Source organism: Schistocerca gregaria, chromosome X (genome assembly GCF_023897955.1).
Source record: "Schistocerca gregaria isolate iqSchGreg1 chromosome X, iqSchGreg1.2, whole genome shotgun sequence".
NCBI lineage: Eukaryota > Metazoa > Arthropoda > Insecta > Orthoptera > Acrididae > Schistocerca > Schistocerca gregaria.
In genome coordinates, this window is record NC_064931.1 from 343,757,009 (window position 1) to 343,782,494 (window position 25,486).

Consider the following 25,486-nt stretch of genomic DNA (forward strand, 5'->3'; position numbering starts at 1 on the left):
ATTATAGGGCCGGCACCTCGGTTTTGTCAGTGCAGCATATCGCCAACTTGCTGGAAGTGGGCAAACGAGGGTGGCTTTTCTTTCCTAACACATAAATGAACCAATCTGGCACTTTTGACAAAAAGTAATCACTGAGCACTAGCCATCATATACTGATGAGACTCTACCCAACACACTTTCATCATGTGCACTTTGGCCTGAGAACACAGTTTTCTCATGGGGAACTAGGCACCCTTGAGCATACACTTTGACACTGTAAACTATACATATGGACTCCACAAAGAAATTTATGCATGATGACATTCCTGGATTCATAAGAGACCCAGACAAATGGCATGACCTGAACAAAGTTTCTGACGCTACATCATGCACACTACACAATGAATTAACAGAAACTGGACTGCAGAAACAAAAAACACTGACACTCAAACATGAACCTGACCTTCGAAAAGTATCAGACATAGAACATTGTGAAAACTGTATAAACAGAGGACACCAAGAAGTAACATCTGTAGTCCACAACTAGCTGTAACGATGCCATGCTGTGCTCTAAATAGGTATTTTAAGTCTGTGATGGCTGTAGTGTAAAAGTAGCATCATAAAATCTAAAATTTGTGTCAACTAGGTCACAGATGCACAAGTCACATCTGTGCCAGAATATACTTACCATAGGCACTTAAAACAACTCAATACAAATAGAAATTAAACACACTAACTGGAAATATAGAACAATATAAAGACTTCACTTAAACAGAAAATACCAGAAATTAGGAAAGAAGGCAGTGTTGATGTTGCAACTCCACCTTAATTAAAAGGTGCATTTCTATAGTCAGTCAATCAGTAGAATTAGGTATCTTCATTCCTCACAGACAAGCACCTCTATACATACTACTGAGGCCCTTTCATCTGGAATGCACTGGTGGTGGGCTCTTTCACAATCTATCCTAAGCTTTTTTTTTTTTGCTTCTTTTATAATCAAATAATCTGAAGTTAGAGTCTTTCACTTTCTCAGTGTAACACTTTTTGTTAAAGTCTTAAGCATATACTCGGTATTTTAAGAAATAGCAATAAAAGTATGTGTTTTCATACAACTTGTCACAGAAATGTAATAAAAATGGTCCATTAAGTTTGTTAGACGATGGGTCATCAATAAAGATGTGTGTAAATGCAGTGTTCTATGCGAGTGTGACAACTAACCAACTTCTTAACTGCATGAAAGGCCACCACTGATCTATGACTAACAGTTAATTTTCCACTCAGTTGATGAACATACTGCCCACCACAACAGCAATTATCTGAACAGCTGCGTTAATGCTCATGCCTTTTGGATCCTCCCCATAGCATCAGAGTCTCTGAACTATTTAGGAGGAACTGCTCTGCCAGCAAAAGTCCCCCCTCTCTCACAATTCCCCTGTAATACTAAGTTTCTACTAATCCCTTCCCTGGGTTTCTCACATCTCATTTGCTTGCCACTGATGTAGGCCACCTGTTTCAGTTATTCCAAAATTTCCATAATAACCTCATTAAGAAAATGAATAAATGGAAGTTTTATAAATAGTTTCAAGGAGATGAAATTTACATCTGTCTTTTAGTACATTTCATCTGTCTTTTAGTACATTTCATCTAGAACTTTGTAATTAGTTTCAAATGAAAATGTCACATTACAAATGAAATATTTATCTTCTACTCAAGAAATAAGTGCATTAAGAAAGCAACAAATACATTTATTTCAAGGGTAGGAAAATCTACAAATAAAAGCAAACAATGTTATTATTGTCTTATTAGACAACCTTAATAGCTGTTACGAAACAGCTTATCGGCAAATCACACATTTTTTAAGATAATATTTTATTCATCCTTGAGTTGGCACATTTCAAAAAGACCTTGATGCTAAAATGCATTATAACAAAGTTCTTAGTACTGTAACAAAATACTATATTATTTGAAGTTACCTTACAGAAATATTTCCAGCAACTTTTGTTTCATCATATTTTTAGTGTTTTAAAAAGGAGCAGGCATTACCATTCTCTATGTCCCACGATACCTTAATTTATATGATTAATACTGACTTTTGAAACAAAATTCATTCATCATAGTATCACAATGTATGTAACTGTTACATACTCAAATTTTTCTGTCAGATAAGAAATAGACAGCATTAGAATCCTACTTACCAACTGTATATCCTCACGTTCAGTGTGACACTTTTGAGATACTCCCTCTGGAGGTTCCTTGTTGTCAAGCAGGCACACTGAGGTTGGAGCAGTATCAGTGCAACTTCTAACTCGTGGCACAGGTAATGGCAGCTTGCTCTTGCTCTCTACTGTACTCTTCGTTGGTGTGCTGGTCAGTGGCTCTGCTAATTTATTTCGAGCTCCGATAGTTAGTGTTCCGTATGGCTTGGCACGTGATGGCCAAACAGCACCCCTTTTTGTTTCTGTAGTAGGCTCTTTCTGGGAAAAAATGAAGCACCCTTTAATGAAACTAAAGGTCCAGTGAAATTTTCTTATGAAGCTGAATTTCTACTACGTCAACCAAACACATGTATGATAAGCTTTATAAGATTTGTATTACTGTTATTAATACAAACACAGGCTCCACCATTTTCATGTTCTCTGTGTCTACTACCCAAGCACAGCTCCAGGTGTGGCTCAAAATTTAATTTTTATTACTTCTCCACACTGCAACCAGAGGTTCTTCTGGGTGGGTGAGGGGGCAACGGGGTGGGCGAGGGGCCAGGGGGGTGGGCGAGGGGCCAGGGGCAAGTGTATGCAAGGATGGCACCACTAGGGCACTGGTTTGGAGGAGGTCCCTGGCTTACCTCACCATACTGATATACGTCAATTGAATCTAACTGTGTGTTCACTCTGTTCCCAGACAGGAGCACTTCTGGCAGACTGTTTGAAAATATGGTTGGCAAACATGAATTACCCTGATGGCTTGGATTACTGACAGCTCGATTGACATAGGTTACTACTTATTACCATGGCATGCACAGCCACACAAATACAATGGTTGGCTACCGTGGCAGAGTTAAGTGGCGCCTGCAACTTAGTGCTGGTGCATACCACTAGCCGGCACCAGAGGCGTTCCCACCAAACATTCGATCAGCTGTGAACTAAGCACATGCACGAGCCTTTTTCTGTCATGGATGGTCATACTGTGATATCACCATCCACCAGTCAGGGATCACTAATGGCTGCCATTCATCACTTCAGAATCAGTGGAGGAAGACTGTAACCGCCGTGTTAAATAGCCAGAAGAAAGGGAAACCCGTGTCTTTCGACCCACCACAGACTGCTGCTAGGAAGATACTTCGATGCAGCTGGACTGTCCAGGTGCCAAGTCTTCACTACACAGGGCATCGACCCCAGACTCTGCGCCCTTCTACTTCCTCAGCATCTGCCGGAAAGCATCGAGAGGAAACCCGACAAAGGAATGTAAATTCAGTTCAGTTGCCAATATTTCAATTCAATAAGGTGGCATATTCTTTGGCTTGTTATAAAATTTTGGTAGGAGAAGCAGCTTTTTTTTTGTTTGAAGAAAGTTTCTTTTTCTAAAATTAACCAGTGGCCTTGCTCCACGTAATAAAAATTTTTTGTTCATACATGGGTGTTAATCTGTGGATATAACACTTATGATAAGCAAGAGATCCAGCAGTCAATTCAAGTCCAACACAAAATTTCATTGTTGATGTGAAGGGAATTCACCAACAGCTGTGAAACTTTAGGTGTTATTTTTATTTTATTTTGAAGGCTATCAGTTTCAGCATTTCACTATGCCATCCACAGGCCCTATTTGCATCTCTCCAACTAAACTAAAATGTCATATAGAGCCATAAAACTCTGGCTGTCACGAATTCAATTGTTACATTAATGCTTCATTCAAAGACTTGATGAAAACTTGCTGTCAAGTCTTTGAATGAAGCATTAATGTACCAATTGAATTCAAACATCCAGAGGTATATGGCTTTATATGACATTTTAATTTATTTTGAAAAGATGCATATTGGGCCTGAAGATGCCATCTAGAAATGCTGAAAATGGTAGCCCTCAAAATAAAATAAAATAAAATAACTCTTAAGTTACATGGTTGTTGGTGAATTTCTTTGACGATGACAATTACTTAACCAGCTGATGTCCCGTGTCCATGATGGACCAACAGATATCAAAATTTCATTGGTTGAGACATTTTTCCATACATCGCAGTTTCTGATTTCAAAAGTATGTTTTCACGTCATTACATGATTGCCTTCAACCTTGTGGACTCCATTTAATTTCAGTGAATTAGATGTAACTGATTCTTACACTTTGCAATCAAAGCCATATCCAGTCAGTTCGTCATGCATCTGTTAAGTGGTGGTTCATTCTCCACTATTTCCGTTATGCTACAGGGCAGTCCTTACCAAAGTAACTTCTAATAGGCAAGGAGCATACGCAGTGGAAGGTAAATCAGATTTCTCAGGGCCGTGTATCAATTATGGTCTTTAATAATCATGAATTTGGAGATTATACCCAATTAAACATTTAGATGGGAGATTAATCACAATTGTATTTCTATATCTTTGCAATTCTTCTCTTACATGTTTAGAGTTAGTCAACCAACTCCACTTTAAACCGATTTAAAATCAACATACTGGATCACAACCTTCACGATTTCTTATCAAACGTGGTCTTATACCCCCCTTCCTCAGGCAGTTCTACTTTCAATACCCCTCATGTATTGTTTATGTTTGTGTCCACAATCAGATTATGTAAGTTGTGGAAAAAATTGTTTCAGTTTTACTTATAAGGTCTCACAGCCCATTTCTGAAATTATTGGCAAAAACTAGGTGTCCTGTATGGAAATACCCTATTAGCTGAAACATTTTTTTAAGGCAGTAACAAAGAGGTGTTAATTATTTTATGAAATGTCTGAGTCACAGTAGTCAATATGTTAAGTGCTTCCACATGACACACACCTTATGAGCGAAGATAACTGTTCATTCTTTTGATGTTCAACAGTATTCCTGGGGGTGCCATTCAGGTATGAGATGACATGTAAATAATTTATAAGCTTTTATACTGTGATGATGATGATGATGATAATAATAATAATAATAATAATAATAATAATAACTGACAGTGATAAAAGGCATAGAGACAGCTGAGCGTCATGCATTTCACACAAAAAAATTATATTTTTGCCATATGTTGTTCTCCATTCATGTGAGATCAGAAATATCTTGATGTCTTCAGAATAGAATGAATTTATTCTCCTTTGAATATTTTCCATGCAACCAGCACTGTCAAAGTTTAATTGTAATTATTACTTTAATGTAAGTACCTGTATGAAATAGTTGAGACTGTAAACATATAATTTACATATTCTAACAGTACATACTAAGTAACTAGCTTTCTTATGTATATTACACTGCCTTACACATGATGTGCGAACAATATATCATCAGCATTTTAAACAGCTCACTGTTTTGAAAGTATTTGATCTATTATAGAGGGTTGGAATGCATCCACTGTATGGAGTGGTTTACTTTTAATAAATTTTTGTAGTTACTTTTGGATTCATGCACAGATACTGTATGAGCACTCTGCAGGAATTTGTTAAAAAATAGTCACTAGGTCAAGATCATTACAGTAGTTGTGGATCTTTGCTAGCCTGGTGTTGGGATGAAAATTGCATGTGCATTTCTCCTTTTATACTGAATTACTGATTTCTTAATGTTCAAGTGATTCATATTTCATTCATTCATATTTATTTATTTATTACTTCTAGGCAGCTTTCATCCTAAATAAGGCAGTGACTACATTTACACATAAACAATTTGTCATATCCAGTTAAATATATATTGTACTGGCCCATACCTAATTGAATAATTGTGTATTCATACTTGCATTTTTAAAAATTAAAAACATGTGACACAGTGGCTAAATAAATTTATACTGTTCACAACTGCAATAGCAACACCCTTAGGATAACAGGGGGACAACAGGATAACTATTTAGAAATACAAAAATATAGAAAGCTTTTTCCTTGTGTCAGGATTCTGTTGCCTTTCTGAAGTTATTTATTTTCAACTATCTTGTCTCATTAATTAACAAATTACAAAAAGATTTTCCTACATGTAGAAAGTATTTGTTTCTGTAATTTTGTTGTTCTAGTCCAGCAAATACACAGTTTGTTCTTGGTCCAAGTTTTATAAGGGTTGGTACATGATCTTTTTCTTATTCATGCCAAATGATCTCAGCATACTTAAGTATGTTGTTACACTACTATCTTCCCAAACCAGCATCTGTAACTTGTGGCCTGGAGAGCAAGAAGGCTACCACCACATTCCGGTACCAGAGGCTGGAAAGGTGCTGATCTGACATAACAGAAGTCTATAGCCAGGCAGTGAAGTATGTCTGTTACCACATGTCTAGCCCTGTTGCTGTTGCCAGGGCTGGAACATTGTTAACACAACATGGTACAAGACCCAGGCCTCTGCAGTGGTGACCTGTATTACACGATACCTGCACTGCACTGCTTCTATGGTCCACCCAATCAAAAATGATGCCTTAGCACAACTTGGCCAGGTTGAGTGGCTATAAATACCTTCCATTCTGGCCATGCAATATCTGTTTTAGACCTCAGTCTATACTGAGAATTACTCCGTGCCAATTGCTGAACTGATGAGGGTCATCTAGCCATAACTACTAACAGACACTGCCTCCACCAGCCACAGGTTTATGGGCTGCATGTACTTCTGATGCTCCCAGGAGCTGAACTGCTGCCTTCCAGTTGGAGGTCTACTGCTGGCTGACTTCAGTCAACTCCAGGATGCCACATTTCAACAACTTTACCTGAGGGTGCCTCGTGCCTGATAACTTGTCAATGGTTATTAACTGTCTGTGGCTACTGGTGAGCCACTAGCATCAGTTCACAGCTAACATGTCACTGGTAGTGTGCTGACACTGCCTGAAGACATTGCACACCATAAGATGAAGCTTCCAGCTGCTGTATGAATTCTGTTATGTGAACTGCTTGGTACATAAACTTCTTGTACTGACCCAGTTCAAGCAGAATCACTCACTGGTTCACACAAGTTACATCATTGAGCCACGGTTTTTGCAACTCGCTAATGTTGATCTGATTGACTGGCCTGTTCAAGTACCTAATGTGAATCCCACCAAAACTTTGTGGGCAAAAATTAAACATCACATGAATTTACTCTGGCTGACACTGGTTCCATGCACACATCACCAACCATAGGAACTAATTCTGGATGCATGGAAGTGTCTTGCAGACAGTGAAACATTTCCAGAAGCTGAATGCCTCCATGCCTCACAAGATGAGGCACAGAATTTTCACCAATGGTGGGTGGACTTCTCATTAATGTTACCCTGACGTGAACATTTCTCTCTTCTCACATTACCACACTTTTTATTACACGTTTCATATAACTGTGTGTTTATTATGTTTTAGTGTTTCACTTTTGTAATGTATTTTTAGATGTATATGGTACATTTGTAATTCCATGTTATTTGCTTATGTGTTTCTTTCCTTTAATAATGTGAACTTATTTAAGAGTAGTGTGCAATTATGAATTTTTCACAAGATACCCACCTATTAACTTTTTGTTTCTTGGCATTACACATGTATTATATGAACATTTGTACCATTATAAGATCACTGTCAATCAGTTTAACAGATTCAGAAAGTATTGATTTTACTAGAGCTGGTGGCTCTTTGCGTGGCTTGCTGAATTTAGGAGCTGGCTGGATTCCAATTGGACTCTCATTTTATCAATTTTTTGCATCTTGGATGTCAAACTGATGTACTGCAAAGGTATTGTCTCCAACCACATGTGTGTTACATTGGAAAAGTTCCAATTCCAAGAGGTTGTTTAGAGCATTTTCCACTGTTACTGCTTCGATGTAAGCTGCTCCAGATAACCTCATAGTAAAAAATGAGGTGGATGCTTTTTATTTCTTGAGGACAATGCATTTTAAATGGTCCTGTTATTCCACAGTAGAGGCTACATTTTATGCAGGGAATGCAGAGATGTACAAAGGACATAGCAGAGTTTTTTAATTGCTTTGTCTATAACACAAATGTTACACAATACCCCTTAAGTTTAAACATAACAAGATCACCATCAGATGGTTTCGCAAAGCTTACAAAATTGTCAAGCCACTTAGTAAAAATACGAGTCTGAATCCAGCTATTACTGTGGCAGGCTGAAGTTATCTTAATATGATATAGGGTGTCATTCGTGATGCTGTCACGTATTAAAGTACCTACATTATCACATATTACTGATCATCCATCAGCATTAGAAACCTAGCCTTAAAGTTATGCTGTTTGGTTTAAATGACAATTCATTATAGCAAATGAGAAAGTACTTTGTGAAGAACAATTATATCAATATTGTTGCAACAGTTACTCAATTTCAGACAAGACCTATTAGCACATACACTCAAAAATCTTTAACTTCAATGATTTTAAAATCAAGGATTCTCAACAATATAGATCTCTGTAATTGTCTTTTTGTCACTTCTTTACACCTCAGGAGCTGTAAGAACTGAGTTGTTGTACTTTCCAACAGAGTTGAGCACTTTAGTCACAAGTTCTTACATCAGTGGATTCTTCCATAATAAGCACCTTTCTTTTACATGAACACTGAGTAAATTTTCAACTGCCAAATTGCTAAAATGCTTTTTTCACATACCTGACCAGTTTTGGCATTCTTTGTTGCCATTTATATCTCTATTTGTTTAAATTAAAAACAACATGAAATCTGAACATTTTTAGTAATTCTCTCAACATGAATTCTAATTGCAGTAAGGAAAATCTTCGTGAATTCTGTCATCTGGCATCTTCAGTTCCATACCCACAGGCAACCAAAATTTTAGAGTTATATTTCTCTTGAAAAATAGGGAGACAAACCACAGTTTCCACTGGAACACCATATTCTACACTTGTCTTGTCAACTCTTAGGTAATGTAGTTTTGTATCTGCTTATCTCTTTTGGATCATTATTCACCTCCAAATGAATTTTAGTAAATGTTGCCCAACAGAATTTTCAGGCCCATTACACTAAACAGTTAACATGTTTTCCTTGTACATTTGTAATTTTACTTTGAGATCAGAATTTGAGCTCATCAAAGAGTTATTCTCTGTTACTTGTTTCATATTAACAATGGAAGAAGGCAAAATAAACATATCCTGTTTTCCTCGCACACTAGCTGCTTCCTAGTAGTAAGCCAAGAGTATTCTCTCTCATTTCTTAATAGTACAGGTTGTTCATTAGTACAGAATGGGAGACTGTATTGAAGGCTTTACTCAAGTTCAATACTGTTCAACTGCCTTTTTCCCAAAGCAGTTTCAAACTTTTGCTGCAGTGCTTCACATTGTTTTGACAGAGTGGCTAGAAGTATAACCATGAACTATTTTCTTTTAATATTATTGGGATATGTGAAATAGTTTCATAATTATCTGGTGGTGGTTAATTTCCTTTCATGTGAACCGATTTTATTAGAGATTTCTCAAGCATTTTGTGTAGACACCTTTATCTTACTTGTTTCTTAAGTGTTACATTCATGACATTAAGTTTTGTTTTGTTAAAAACTTCACGAGACCATTGTAACCTTCAGCTCCCAAGTTATTCTGCTTGAGTACAGATTCACTGACTTGTTTACAAACTACACTAGTCCCAATAATTCTATCATTTGCATTCTCGTCTAGAGCTCTCAACTTCCTGTAAGTTGCCATTTGATGTCTGGGAAAGAGTTGACTGAATGTGTGTTCATTGTGGCCAGAAGAATTGGAATGGTACAGTCCTCACACACCCTTTGTTTTTGACAGATCTTACCTGAATTTTGATGACCTCCTGGGGTGTCTACGTCTGCTTGGTGTATTAAGACCTGGATTCATTATTTGCTTTTCATTCTTTTCCCCTTGATTTCTGTCTTTTTAGCCTTTTTATTATTATGCAAATTCCCTTGCAAGATCTACTGATGTGTGATCTATCTCAACACAAGATCCTTGTATTATTTAATTGTGTCAGGTACTTATTTAATTGCATTTTAGATTTAGTAGGACGTTACTGCTTTAAATGTATCTCATAAAATGTATGATGAATTTCATCAGAGACTTCCATTAGCTCCTGTGGGAATGTAGTTGTTGACTCATTAACTTCTATAACCTGAGGGAGTTCTTTATACCACTTTATTAAATCTAATCTGGCTTTCTGTTTATTGAAATGGTGATCATTAATAGTTGAGAATAGGATGATTAGTCTTCAATGTTTAGTGAAACAGCTATTTATTTTATTTTATTTTATTTTATTTTATTAATTTTAAGTAGCCTAAGCTACAGGCTACAATGATCTGTGATTCCTTGTTTAATAGTATTTGAATGCCATCCAGTTAATTTATAGTTGCACAATATGTTATCAGGAGTAGACTGTTGGCTTGGTGTAAAAATTTAATCAACTCAGCATATTTAACTAATAGCTCTCAGTTCTTCCTTAAAACTTTTGTCTACATTGTTGTTGTGCAATATTATCACACTGCAGTTTTTATTTTTGCTCTAACAGCTAAGTCAGTTTTATCACTCTCATCAGTCTTCCCCTGCGAGACAATGTTACGAAGATAACAGAAAATAGAACTATTTGATTTTCAGTTTGAAAACTTTTGGTACTGTTAAAAGGAGAACGTGTGTATGTATCTCACACATTTTTACTTTAGGACACTAAATGTAAGTAACAGAATGTATCATACAACCATGACTTAGTACTACAATTTGATGGGTGTCATTGCTTAGCCACACTAAGGAAAAAACTATCGTCAGTTAAACACTTGCCTCTTTGAGATGTACACTGGTACTCAATCAATACATTCCCAATAAAGCTCACAAATATGAAATAAAAAGTTTCAATTTTTTGATAAATGTGAAGCACACAATTATGTATGTTCTACAGACCAACTTAATTTAGTTGGCCAGTTTCTGGCTTACAAGGCCATTATCAGACACTATTGTCATCAAAGGAGTTACAGTCTTTCTGCAAAAGAGTAGATGTGGAATAGTGAAATGTGCCATGGTAAAGCTGAGACACAGAAAATGATCCAAAAGACTTCTAAAGGAGGGACCACACTGTTCATAGACACCTTCTAGCCAAGTAACCAACACCAAAAATATCATGTTGTCAGAAGTGTGTGAACAAAGCATAAGAGTCACAGTAAAGAAATTAGATAATAGTAATTTGATAGCAAAAAAAGATAAAAATGACATTATGGTAACACTATAGAGAAGTACTTTTAATGTGAGAGTCCTTTCATCAAAACATGTACCAACAATATCAAACAATGCAGATCTCTGTTAACCACCTGAATGAAAGAAAACTAGAATGAAGAAATTAAAACCACTTGCCATTTGTAACTACAACATTAAGTAGAAGTGGTATTGACTTTTCAGATCAATTTGAGTCATATGCAACAGGTCTGGGGAAAGGGTGAGAAATATTACTGGAAGTTTGGAACAGTACCTCTTCAGAATATCCATTGTCAATGCTCTCTCAGTGTACAAGGCAGCCTGAAATAAACAACTAAAATACCTTGGTTCTGAGAAGAAAGGGCTGCACAATTGCTTCCTTTAAGCAACACCAGATAAGAGGAAATATACTCCTGTCAAAACTGAAAAATCAGCTTGTTTGGGTTGCTTTGGAAAAAACAATTTTGCTTCAGTGATAGAAAGGTCTTCCATATGGAAGTATTTTAGTAATTAACATGTTGTTTGCAAAGTACACATGGCAGATTTTGTGTCTATGGTATTTATGGCAATTTCTTCTTCTGTTGCATGTTAGTGGCTGACACCACTTTGTTGAAAGCTTCAGGGGAGACCACCACCTGGCTGCACAGCATAAAATTGCACTTGGCACCAACCTTACTCGACTATACACTTCTCTGTAAAGGTGACAGTGTCACCCCACATCTGTCAGATATGGCACAGTAATAAATTTTCATGTCGATCACAAGTAACTGATACAAACGAAGAGCTTAAAAAATTGCTCTGGAGTGGCCCATTCCCAATGACTGACAGAATCATTGGGTTAATGAGCATTTCATCATTTTCTTCAGAGTGTATTAACAACCCTTCTGCTTACTGGAGCAGTAATGATGTTTTATACAAAGATAATTCAAATTTCATAACATAGTGGCAACATTTTGTTAACAAAGGCACATACATGAATATATTTTATATTTGTTTTGAAGTGGACTATTGCCAATTCATGGCCATTATATTTAATTAAGGGATGAGCAGTGCACATTAACTAGAACAAGATTGCAGTTAATGTTTCATAGCCAATATTGCAGTTCCAATAGATTATTATTTTAATCACAATACATTAATAAGCAGGAATATCACATTTTTTTGCTGTAAGTTGACAATGGGTATAATTCCAGATTTTCAATATTGCAGGATGTATTTGAGTGTCCTAATTGCTGTAACTTTATATTTTCTCTTACACATGTCAAAGAGAACACATCGTGCATTAGTATATTTGATTTTCTCAATGGACAGTGATTCCACGACCTTTAGTGCAGAAGCTCAGTCACGTTTGACCTCCAGTGGGAATCTGAAAGTAGCACGCATGGAGGACATAGAAGGGGACTGCAGGTAGGTGGCAGTAGGTGAGAACGTGGGTTAGCCAGGAGGCATGTCAAGATGGTCCATGCAGTTGTGATAAACACTGTGTCTGGATGGCAGAGTGGTTAACATAACTGTCTAGTAAGTAGGAGATGCTGGGTTTGAATCCCGGTTGGACACAGATTTTTCACTTCATTGGTGCTAATTCTGCATGATGTCCCAATGCAGATGATATAATTAGTTCCTTCCTTTTCCTCTCCTTCTACCTTAAATTTAAATAATATGTGTGACACCTGCAGGTTCTGCAGGGTGTCATTTCAGACATGTCTGAAATAACAGAGCCATGCATTCACCTGATTTTTATCTGTGTTGTGACATTCAATTGTCACCTGAAGATGGCCTAACAAACCAAAGGAAGCTTTGTGAAAAAATAATTTTGCAAAACATTATGAAGTTCTTTCCTATATAATATAATTCTAAAATAATAATTTTACTGGCATCTAGACCCCTTGTGCACCATAGGTTAATCCCAAACTTAAACCAAAGCAACTCCATACAATTATTTGCAAAAAAATTCTTGGTAAGTATCATAAGTTTAACCCCACACATTGATGAATGCAGAACCTCCAAACACTTAAGTATTTAATTATTCAATGACATTTATGTTCCACAGCAATTAGAACTAAATACAGCAAATGCTTTTAATTTATGCAGATTTTTAATATTATGACAATACTCACCGGAAGCATATCTGGATTGCCCCTTTTCTCTCCTCTGAGAAACACAGTTTGTTTCGGCTTTAAATGTTGCTGCATGTCTGCCTGCTTTACCCTGTCATCAGAGAGATGACTATGTTCAGCCCTCACACTTAGTTTTCTTTCTTCAATTTGACCCGCTTCTCCTACTCCCTTTAACACATTGAATACTTTCTTCAACGCTCCACGACCCACAGGTATCCTTGGGATTTCTTGCTGCTTCTCATGCTTCACAATATCAGCCCAATTTTTAGTTTTCCAATTTGTAGGGCTCATAGTCACACCTGAATCCTTGAGCTTGCTTTCATCTTGTTCTGGTATCTACATCCATACATACATACAAACATACATTAATTCTTGTTCCATATATCATGAACATGGGATTTGGTAATGATGTGGAACGTGTCACTTTAAAATAAGTTTTCTTTACACAAAATAATAAATTCATTAATTAATTTTTTTTCCACTTACTACTTCATATCTAAGAATTCATCTATTAAGTTGAAGGAGTTGTCATTCAGAAATTCTTTTAATTTGCTGTTAAATGTTGGTTGGCTATCTGTCAGACTTTTAAAACTATTTGACAAATGACCAATGATTTTTGTGGCAGCATAATTCACCCCTTTCTGTGCCAAAGTGAGATTTAATCCAGAGTAGTGGATATCATCCTTTCTTCTAGTACACACTTCACTGTTATTTTTGAACTGGGATGGGTTATTAATGATAAATTTCATAAGTCAATATATGTATTGCGAAGGTACTGTGAATGTCCTGAGTTCCTTAAATAAATGTCTGCAAGGTGACCTTGGGTGGGCTCCAGCTATTATTCTGATTACATGCTTTTGTGCAATGAATACTTTCTCTCTTAATGACCAATTTCCCCAAAATATGATGCCATATGAAAGCAGTGAATGAAAATAGGCATAATAGGCTAATTGGCTGATATGTTTATCACCAAAATTTGCAATAACCCTAATAGCATAAGTAGCTGAACCTAACCGTTTCAGAAGATCACCGATGTGTTTCTTCCAATTCAATTTCTCATCAATGCACACACCCAGAAATTTTGAGTATTCTACCTTAGCAACAGACTTCCATTCATAGTCTATATTTATCAATGGTAGTATACTATTTACTGTACAGAAATGTATAAACTGTGTTTCCTCAAAATTTAGTGAGAGCCCACTTGCAGAGAATCACTTAATAATTTTCTGAAAGACATTATTTGCCATTTCCTCAGCTGATTCTTGCTTCTTGGGTGTGATTACTGTACTTGTATCATCAGAAAAATGAACCAAATTTGCATCTTCACAAATATAGAGTTGCAAATCGTTTATATATATTAAGACCAATAAGGGACCCAAGGCTGAACCTGTGGGACACCATTCTTGATACCTCCCCAGTTAGAGGACTGTGCTGGTTTTCGTAGACTATCTGCACTGTTAATTTCAAACTTCTGCATTCTTCCAGTTAAGTATGAATTAAACCATTTGTGCACTGTCCCACTCATACCACAATACTTAAGCTTAACTAGAAGAATTTCATGATTCACACAATCCAAAGCCTTTGAGATATCACAAAATATCCCAATGGGTGATGTTCAGTTATTCACTGCATTTAATATTGATCAGTGAAAGTATATATAGCATTTTCTGTTGAAAATGCCTTTCTGAAAACAAAATTGACCTTTTGTTAGTACTTCATTTTTACAAATATGTGATGCTACTCTTGAATATATTACTTTAAGAATTTTGGATAAAGCTGTCAGAAGTGAGATTGGGCAGTAGTTGTTAGCATCAGATATATCCCCTTTTTTATGCAATGGTTTAACAATAGCATATTTCAGTCGATCTGGAAAAATTGCCCGTTTCAGTGAGCTACTACATATGTGGCTGAGAATCCTACTTATTTGTTGGGAATGCCATCAATTCCATGTGAGCTTTTGCTTTTGAGTGAATTTATTATTTTCCTAATTTCAGTAGGAGAGGTGGGATGAATTTCAATTTTATTAAATTGTGTAGGTAGTGCCTCTTCCATATACTGCCTTGCATTTTATAAAGAATTACTGGAACCTATTTTCTCTGCAAAATTTAAAAAATGTTTATCAAAAGTGTTTTCTGCTTCTTACTTCTTGCTAACAAACTTTTCATTGTGTTTGATAGAAGAACAATCTTCCTGTGCTCTCGGTTGCCCTGTTTCCCTTTTCACAATATTCCAAATTGTTTTAATTTTATTATCAGATGTGCTAATCTCAGATATAATGCACATACTTCTGGACTTTTTAATAACTTTTCTTAATACAGTGCAATAGTTTTTATAATGTTTCAGTTTTGGCATCATTACTTCTCCTAGCTATAAGATACATTTCTCTTTTCTGTTTACTAGATATTTTTATGCTCTTAGTAAGCCACGGCTTTTTCCATGGTTTCTTACAATTATATTTCACTTTTTTCTAAGGGAAACAGTTTTCAAATATGCTCACAAAGGTATCACAAAATAGGTTACATTTTAAATTAGCATCATGTTTTCTGTACACCTTACCCAATCTAACTGTTACAAGCTTTCCCTAAAATTTTGAAGTGTTAAAACATTAATGGAATGCACTATTTTGGAGGACTGTTTTGCATTACTGTACGGAGGTATTCATATACTTTAACTGTGCATCAAGATAAGACAGACCATTCTTAACAGCACAAATTTTTTTGATTAAATTTATCTTGGTCTATGAAAACGTCATCTATCACTGTGCTGCTCTCCTGTACCACCCAAGTAGGAAAATCAATAACTGATGTCAAATTAAAAGAACCAAGTAATACTTCAAGGTCAAGCTTTCTATCTGACTCTTTCAGAAAATCTGCATTGAAATCCCCACAAACAATAATTTCCTTCCTTTTTCTGACAGATAGCATAACAAAGAATCCAAATTTTTCAAAAATAGTTGGAAATTTCCCAGTGGGGACCTATACAAGGCAACAATTATGAAAGTGCCTTTATTTAATTTAAGCTCACATGCACATCCTTTTGTGTGTTGCTCTACACAAAACTTTTTAGTTTCCAAATTTTTCACACTATGACTGATTTTAACATATGTGGCAACTCCTCCTCTCTCACACATTAATCACATTTGTGTATTATTACAATAATCGCTGGTTATGACAATATATATTATTGCTTGAACGGTTTATACTACTCGCATATGATCTCGCTCCCCTCAAAACTAAAATTCTTTAATTCAAATTTTTTTCCAATCTGGAAAGTTATTTGTACACTACCTGAAAAAATGTGAAGTACCCACAAGACTTCATCACATGTCTGTTTAACTTTGTACATGGGCACACTATCAGCAGGTATTTCAATTATGACAGTTAATTCTCTGTAGCAAGTAGAATGACCACTAGTGTGCATTAGTGTTGTTTGAGTTTAGTGTTACCAGGCCTGGCAGGTTATATAAGGGGCAGAGACAGTTCAAAATGTTGAGTGATCAGTGAAGAACACAGATGTCTCATACTCGTGCAAGACCACATTATTGGTTCCTGATGGAGTTTGTAAAGTTTCTCATTCTGGCTCTCCATTTGGTTGGCTAGTAAACTGCACAATAACCATATTTATGGGGCATTCAGACATGACAGGGGCTCAATGTTGGAGGGCACAGAAATGTTAGCACAGGCACACTTCCTGTCAAACTTCCAGTTGACCTCGTCTGAGTACTGTAAGAGAGGATCACCATTTTGTGTGCCAAGATCATCATAAACCCTTTACATCTACACCTTCATCCAAGAGGTAGTAATGGACACCCTGAAACATTCTGTGTCACCTTGCACCACTAGTTGGAAACCAGCAGCAGCTGGCCTAGGGAATTCCCGCCCCAAGCACAGGCATTTGTTAAGACCAACAGCTGTGTCTGGAGTGGTGCCATGACCAGGACGCCAGGACTGCTAGTAAATTGCATCTGTGTTCAGCAATTCTGCACTATCACAGATGATTGTCAGTGAGTAGGTGTTGACTGTGAGGAGGCGGAGGGGGGGGGGGGGGGGGGGGAGGTCCCAGAGGGACAGTGGTGGTACTTATGGCATCTTAGTGTGAGGGCCACTGTGCAAGACTTCAGGGCATGGGCGTCCTGCCTGCCTCATGTGTTACCTCTCATTCAATTGAATTCCTGTGGCAAACAAAATCCCCAGATCTATACCTGACTGAATATTTGGAGACCAGCTCTGATGTCAAGTCCATCCCAATGCCAAGTATCCCATGATCTATGACCAGCCACAGCAATTGTGGGAGAATTTGTCTCAGGAGTGGACACAACAGCTTGACAACATGCTTCCCAACAAAGTCAGTGCATGCACCCACACCAACCCCCAAAGTTTTATTTCATTTCTTCTTCTCCTTCAGGGTAGTTCACTATTCCTTGTCAGACAGCACATTAATAGTAATAATTAACAACCACTGCTACAGACAATAAATACCTATTTACTAATGTGATGAACCAAAACAATTATTTCCATGATTTTGGTATGTTCAGTATGTGACAGACCAGAACAGTGTAACCATATCCAGACTAACCATTTTCCTGGTTGCCTTCTTACCAACTGATCTACATCACATTGGCACTAAGACTTCATCTATTAGTACTCCACAAGGGCTGTTCTGATGATGTGGGACAATGGACAAAATATATTGCCATTTGTGGTAGATACCTTAATTACAGTATATGGATACTCTCCATTAAGGAGCTATCATAATGTTTCTGTGCTTGCTAAAAATGATGATGAATTATTGCCAACAGAAATCAGCCCCAAGTCTGTATTAATAGATCATGTGATCATTATTGTAATTGACTTTTCCCGAGTTTTTCCTTTACTATTTGCCTACTGAATATATTGCTATTGTATGTTTAAAGAGAGATTTTCTCAAACTCATTAGTGAATTCTGGATGCTACTGTGCTGATGTGGCCTACACACACTTAACTGCACATTTACATTTCACGTCTGTCAGTATTATACAAAGAACTCCATTTTATATCAACACAGGGCATCATATTTAATTAGTATTTTGAGTGGTGTTGAAGAAGCTGATGGCGTCTTCCTTTGGATGCTACAGAAGAAACAAGAAGGGAAACTTACCACACACTTTTGAAATATCCTCCTCAATGCATGAATTAAACAGAGAAAATGTTTTGCACTATGAAACCTCAGAGGATCCTGACAACAAAGGTAATGCAGCAGTACAGTTACCTCTCAATTTGTGTGCTGATAAGATGTATGGTCTAAGCAATTCTACCTATAGAAAGACTGATTATGGCCCAACAGCATATGTGCCACAGAAAACCTCTGCTGTCCTAAATTCTTTCTTAATATCTCAAGAGACCATTAAGATGTTAAAACACATGGTTTCATATCACCAAGACTGTACAGCCTTCCCAACATTCAGTAAGATGATCTACCTTTATGAACAACAGTTTTTTTTGTGGTTTTTAGGGCGCACAACTACAATACTCATTAGCGCCCTGACTAAGTTAGGAATGCACCGCGAGGCACAAGGTTAAAACAGCAACTAAAAGGGACAACACTATAAAAGACGTATTAACAGGCATAGGATTAAAAAAACAACAGCATAATCAAACATCCTTAGACAAGTGTGTCAAGTTGATAAATCGAAGAACGCGAGCAGCAAAAGTATCATGTTTTCAGAAGTGTGTGAACAAAGCATAAGAGTCACAGTAAAGAAATTAGATAATAGTAATTTGATAGCAAAAAAAGATAAAAATGACATTATGGTAACACTATAGAGAAGTACTTTTAATGTGAGAGTCCTTTCATCAAAACATGTACCAACAATATCAAACAATGCAGATCTCTGTTAACCACCTGAATGAAAGAAAACTAGAATGAAGAAATTAAAACCACTTGCCATTTGTAACTACAACATTAAGTAGAAGTGGTATTGACTTTTCAGATCAATTTGAGTCATATGCAACAGGTCTGGGGAAAGGGTGAGAAATATTACTGGAAGTTTGGAACAGTACCTCTTCAGAATATCCATTGTCAATGCTCTCTCAGTGTACAAGGCAGCCTGAAATAAACAACTAAAATACCTTGGTTCTGAGAAGAAAGGGCTGCACAATTGCTTCCTTTAAGCAACACCAGATAAGAGGAAATATACTCCTGTCAAAACTGAAAAATCAGCTTGTTTGGGTTGCTTTGGAAAAAACAATTTTGCTTCAGTGATAGAAAGGTCTTCCATATGGAAGTATTTTAGTAATTAACATGTTGTTTGCAAAGTACACATGGCAGATTTTGTGTCTATGGTATTTATGGCAATTTCTTCTTCTGTTGCATGTTAGTGGCTGACACCACTTTGTTGAAAGCTTCAGGGGAGACCACCACCTGGCTGCACAGCATAAAATTGCACTTGGCACCAACCTTACTCGACTATACACTTCTCTGTAAAGGTGACAGTGTCACCCCACATCTGTCAGATATGGCACAGTAATAAATTTTCATGTCGATCACAAGTAACTGATACAAACGAAGAGCTTAAAAAATTGCTCTGGAGTGGCCCATTCCCAATGACTGACAGAATCATTGGGTTAATGAGCATTTCATCATTTTCTTCAGAGTGTATTAACAACCCTTCTGCTTACTGGAGCAGTAATGATGTTTTATACAAAGATAATTCAAATTTCATAACATAGTGGCAACATTTTGTTAACAAAGGCACATACATGAATATATTTTATATTTGTTTTGAAGTGGACTATTGCCAATTCATGGCCATTATATTTAATTAAGGGATGAGCAGTGCACATTAACTAGAACAAGATTGCAGTTAATGTTTCATAGCCAATATTGCAGTTCCAATAGATTATTATTTTAATCACAATACATTAATAAGCAGGAATATCACATTTTTTTGCTGTAAGTTGACAATGGGTATAATTCCAGATTTTCAATATTGCAGGATGTATTTGAGTGTCCTAATTGCTGTAACTTTATATTTTCTCTTACACATGTCAAAGAGAACACATCGTGCATTAGTATATTTGATTTTCTCAATGGACAGTGATTCCACGACCTTTAGTGCAGAAGCTCAGTCACGTTTGACCTCCAGTGGGAATCTGAAAGTAGCACGCATGGAGGACATAGAAGGGGATTGCAGGTAGGTGGCAGTAGGTGAGAACGTGGGTTAGCCAGGAGGCATGTCAAGATGGTCCATGCAGTTGTGATAAACACTGTGTCTGGATGGCAGAGTGGTTAACACAACTGTCTAGTAAGTAGGAGATGCTGGGTTTGAATCCCGGTTGGACACGGATTTTTCACTTCATTGGTGCTAATTCTGCATCATGTCCCAATGCAGATGATATAATTAGTTCCTTCCTTTTCCTCTCCTTCTACCTTAAATTTAAATAATATGTGTGACACCTGCAGGTTCTGCAGGGTGTCATTTCAGACATGTCTGAAATAACAGAGCCATGCATTCACCTGATTTTTATCTGTGTTGTGACATTCAATTGTCACCTGAAGATGGCCTAACAAACCAAAGGAAGCTTTGTGAAAAAATAATTTTGCAAAACATTATGAAGTTCTTTCCTATATAATATAATTCTAAAATAATAATTTTACTGGCATCTAGACCCCTTGTGCACCATAGGTTAATCCCAAACTTAAACCAAAGCAACTCCATACAATTATTTGCAAAAAAAATTCTTGGTAAGTATCATAAGTTTAACCCCACACATTGATGAATGCAGAACCTCCAAACACTTAAGTATTTAATTATTCAATGACATTTATGTTCCACAGCAATTAGAACTAAATACAGCAAATGCTTTTAATTTATGCAGATTTTTAATATTATGACAATACTCACCGGAAGCATATCTGGATTGCCCCTTTTCTCTCCTCTGAGAAACACGGTTTGTTTCGGCTTTAAATGTTGCTGCATGTCTGCCTGCTTTACCCTGACATCAGAGAGATGACTATGTTCAGCCCTCACACTTAGTTTTCTTTCTTCAATTTGACCCGCTTCTCCTACTCCCTTTAACACATTGAATACTTTCTTCAACGCTCCACGACCCACAGGTATCCTTGGGATTTCTTGCTGCTTCTCATGCTTCACAATATCAGCCCAATTTTTAGTTTTCCAATTTGTAGGGCTCATAGTCACACCTGAATCCTTGAGCTTGCTTTCATCTTGTTCTGGTATCTACATCCATACATACATACAAACATACATTAATTCTTGTTCCATATATCATGAACATGGGATTTGGTAATGATGTGGAACGTGTCACTTTAAAATAAGTTTTCTTTACACAAAATAATAAATTCATTAATTAATTTTTTTTCCACTTACTACTTCATATCTAAGAATTCATCTATTAAGTTGAAGGAGTTGTCATTCAGAAATTCTTTTAATTTGCTGTTAAATGTTGGTTGGCTATCTGTCAGACTTTTAAAACTATTTGACAAATGACCAATGATTTTTGTGGCAGCATAATTCACCCCTTTCTGTGCCAAAGTGAGATTTAATCCAGAGTAGTGGATATCATCCTTTCTTCTAGTACACACTTCACTGTTATTTTTGAACTGGGATGGGTTATTAATGATAAATTTCATAAGTCAATATATGTATTGCGAAGGTACTGTGAATGTCCTGAGTTCCTTAAATAAATGTCTGCAAGGTGACCTTGGGTGGGCTCCAGCTATTATTCTGATTACATGCTTTTGTGCAATGAATACTTTCTCTCTTAATGACCAATTTCCCCAAAATATGATGCCATATGAAAGCAGTGAATGAAAATAGGCATAATAGGCTAATTGGCTGATATGTTTATCACCAAAATTTGCAATAACCCTAATAGCATAAGTAGCTGAACCTAACCGTTTCAGAAGATCACCGATGTGTTTCTTCCAATTCAATTTCTCATCAATGCACACACCCAGAAATTTTGAGTATTCTACCTTAGCAACAGACTTCCATTCATAGTCTATATTTATCAATGGTAGTATACTATTTACTGTACAGAAATGTATAAACTGTGTTTCCTCAAAATTTAGTGAGAGCCCACTTGCAGAGAATCACTTAATAATTTTCTGAAAGACATTATTTGCCATTTCCTCAGCTGATTCTTGCTTCTTGGGTGTGATTACTGTACTTGTATCATCAGAAAAATGAACCAAATTTGCATCTTCACAAATATAGAGTTGCAAATCGTTTATATATATTAAGACCAATAAGGGACCCAAGGCTGAACCTGTGGGACACCATTCTTGATACCTCCCCAGTTAGAGGACTGTGCTGGTTTTCGTAGACTATCTGCACTGTTAATTTCAAACTTCTGCATTCTTCCAGTTAAGTATGAATTAAACCATTTGTGCACTGTCCCACTCATACCACAATACTTAAGCTTAACTAGAAGAATTTCATGATTCACACAATCCAAAGCCTTTGAGATATCACAAAATATCCCAATGGGTGATGTTCAGTTATTCACTGCATTTAATATTGATCAGTGAAAGTATATATAGCATTTTCTGTTGAAAATGCCTTTCTGAAAACAAAATTGACCTTTTGTTAGTACTTCATTTTTACAAATATGTGATGCTACTCTTGAATATATTACTTTAAGAATTTTGGATAAAGCTGTCAGAAGTGAGATTGGGCAGTAGTTGTTAGCATCAGATATATCCCCTTTTTTATGCAATGGTTTAACAATAGCATATTTCAGTCGATCTGGAAAAATTGCCCGTTTCAGTGAGCTACTACATATGTGGCTGAGAATCCTACTTATTTGTTGGGAATGCCATCAATTCCATGTGAGCTTTTGCTTTTGAGTGAATTTATTATTTTCCTAATTTCAGTAGGAGAGGTGGGATGAATTTCAATTTTATTAAATTGTGTAGGTAGTGCCTCTTCCATATACTGCCTTGCATTTTATAAAGAATTACTGGAACCTATTTTCTCTGCAAAATTTAAAAAATGTTTATCAAAAGTGTTTTCTGCTTCTTACTTCTTGCTAACAAACTTTTCATTGTGTTTGATAGAAGAACAATCTTCCTGTGCTCTCGGTTGCCCTGTTTCCCTTTTCACAATATTCCAAATTGTTTTAATTTTATTATCAGATGTGCTAATCTCAGATATAATGCACATACTTCTGGACTTTTTAATAACTTTTCTTAATACAGTGCAATAGTTTTTATAATGTTTCAGTTTTGGCATCATTACTTCTCCTAGCTATAAGATACATTTCTCTTTTCTGTTTACTAGATATTTTTATGCTCTTAGTAAGCCACGGCTTTTTCCATGGTTTCTTACAATTATATTTCACTTTTTTCTAAGGGAAACAGTTTTCAAATATGCTCACAAAGGTATCACAAAATAGGTTACATTTTAAATTAGCATCATGTTTTCTGTACACCTTACCCAATCTAACTGTTACAAGCTTTCCCTAAAATTTTGAAGTGTTAAAACATTAATGGAATGCACTATTTTGGAGGACTGTTTTGCATTACTGTACGGAGGTATTCATATACTTTAACTGTGCATCAAGATAAGACAGACCATTCTTAACAGCACAAATTTTTTTGATTAAATTTATCTTGGTCTATGAAAACGTCATCTATCACTGTGCTGCTTTCCTGTACCACCCAAGTAGGAAAATCAATAACTGATGTCAAATTAAAAGAACCAAGTAATACTTCAAGGTCAAGCTTTCTATCTGACTCTTTCAGAAAATCTGCATTGAAATCCCCACAAACAATAATTTCCTTCCTTTTTCTGACAGATAGCATAACAAAGAATCCAAATTTTTCAAAAATAGTTGGAAATTTCCCAGTGGGGACCTATACAAGGCAACAATTATGAAAGTGCCTTTATTTAATTTAAGCTCACATGCACATCCTTTTGTGTGTTGCTCTACACAAAACTTTTTAGTTTCCAAATTTTTCACACTATGACTGATTTTAACATATGTGGCAACTCCTCCTCTCTCACACATTAATCACATTTGTGTATTATTACAATAATCGCTGGTTATGACAATATATATTATTGCTTGAACGGTTTATACTACTCGCATATGATCTCGCTCCCCTCAAAACTAAAATTCTTTAATTCAAATTTTTTTCCAATCTGGAAAGTTATTTGTACACTACCTGAAAAAATGTGAAGTACCCACAAGACTTCATCACATGTCTGTTTAACTTTGTACATGGGCACACTATCAGCAGGTATTTCAATTATGACAGTTAATTCTCTGTAGCAAGTAGAATGACCACTAGTGTGCATTAGTGTTGTTTGAGTTTAGTGTTACCAGGCCTGGCAGGTTATATAAGGGGCAGAGACAGTTCAAAATGTTGAGTGATCAGTGAAGAACACAGATGTCTCATACTCGTGCAAGACCACATTATTGGTTCCTGATGGAGTTTGTAAAGTTTCTCATTCTGGCTCTCCATTTGGTTGGCTAGTAAACTGCACAATAACCATATTTATGGGGCATTCAGACATGACAGGGGCTCAATGTTGGAGGGCACAGAAATGTTAGCACAGGCACACTTCCTGTCAAACTTCCAGTTGACCTCGTCTGAGTACTGTAAGAGAGGATCACCATTTTGTGTGCCAAGATCATCATAAACCCTTTACATCTACACCTTCCATCCAAGAGGTAGTAATGGACACCCTGAAACATTCTGTGTCACCTTGCACCACTAGTTGGAAACCAGCAGCAGCTGGCCTAGGGAATTCCCGCCCCAAGCACAGGCATTTGTTAAGACCAACAGCTGTGTCTGGAGTGGTGCCATGACCAGGAAGCCAGGACTGCTAGTAAATTGCATCTGTGTTCAGCAATTCTGCACTATCACAGATGATTGTCAGTGAGTAGGTGCTGACTGTGAGGAGGCGGAGGGGGGGGGGGGGGGGGGGGGAGGTCCCAGAGGGACAGTGGTGGTACTTATGGCATCTTAGTGTGAGGGCCACTGTGCAAGACTTCAGGGCATGGGCGTCCTGCCTGCCTCATGTGTTACCTCTCATTCAATTGAATTCCTGTGGCAAGCAAAATCCCCAGATCTATACCTGACTGAATATTTGGAGACCAGCTCTGATGTCA

The 25,486-nt window shown here is 36.7% G+C and overlaps 1 protein-coding gene across 1 annotated transcript in view; it reads right to left on the minus strand.

Annotated features, from left to right (window-relative positions):
- LOC126298271 (uncharacterized) overlaps positions 1 to 25,486 on the minus strand; it is a 325,333-nt gene that overhangs the window by 158,621 nt on the left and 141,226 nt on the right. Inside the window, exons 4-6 of the mRNA XM_049989571.1 lie at positions 21,250 to 21,585; positions 13,368 to 13,703; positions 2,175 to 2,453 (exon numbers count right to left, since the gene is read on the minus strand). Of these exons, the coding sequence (XP_049845528.1) occupies positions 2,175 to 2,453; positions 13,368 to 13,703; positions 21,250 to 21,585 (951 nt within the window). The remainder of the gene's footprint in view (positions 1 to 2,174; positions 2,454 to 13,367; positions 13,704 to 21,249; positions 21,586 to 25,486) is intronic.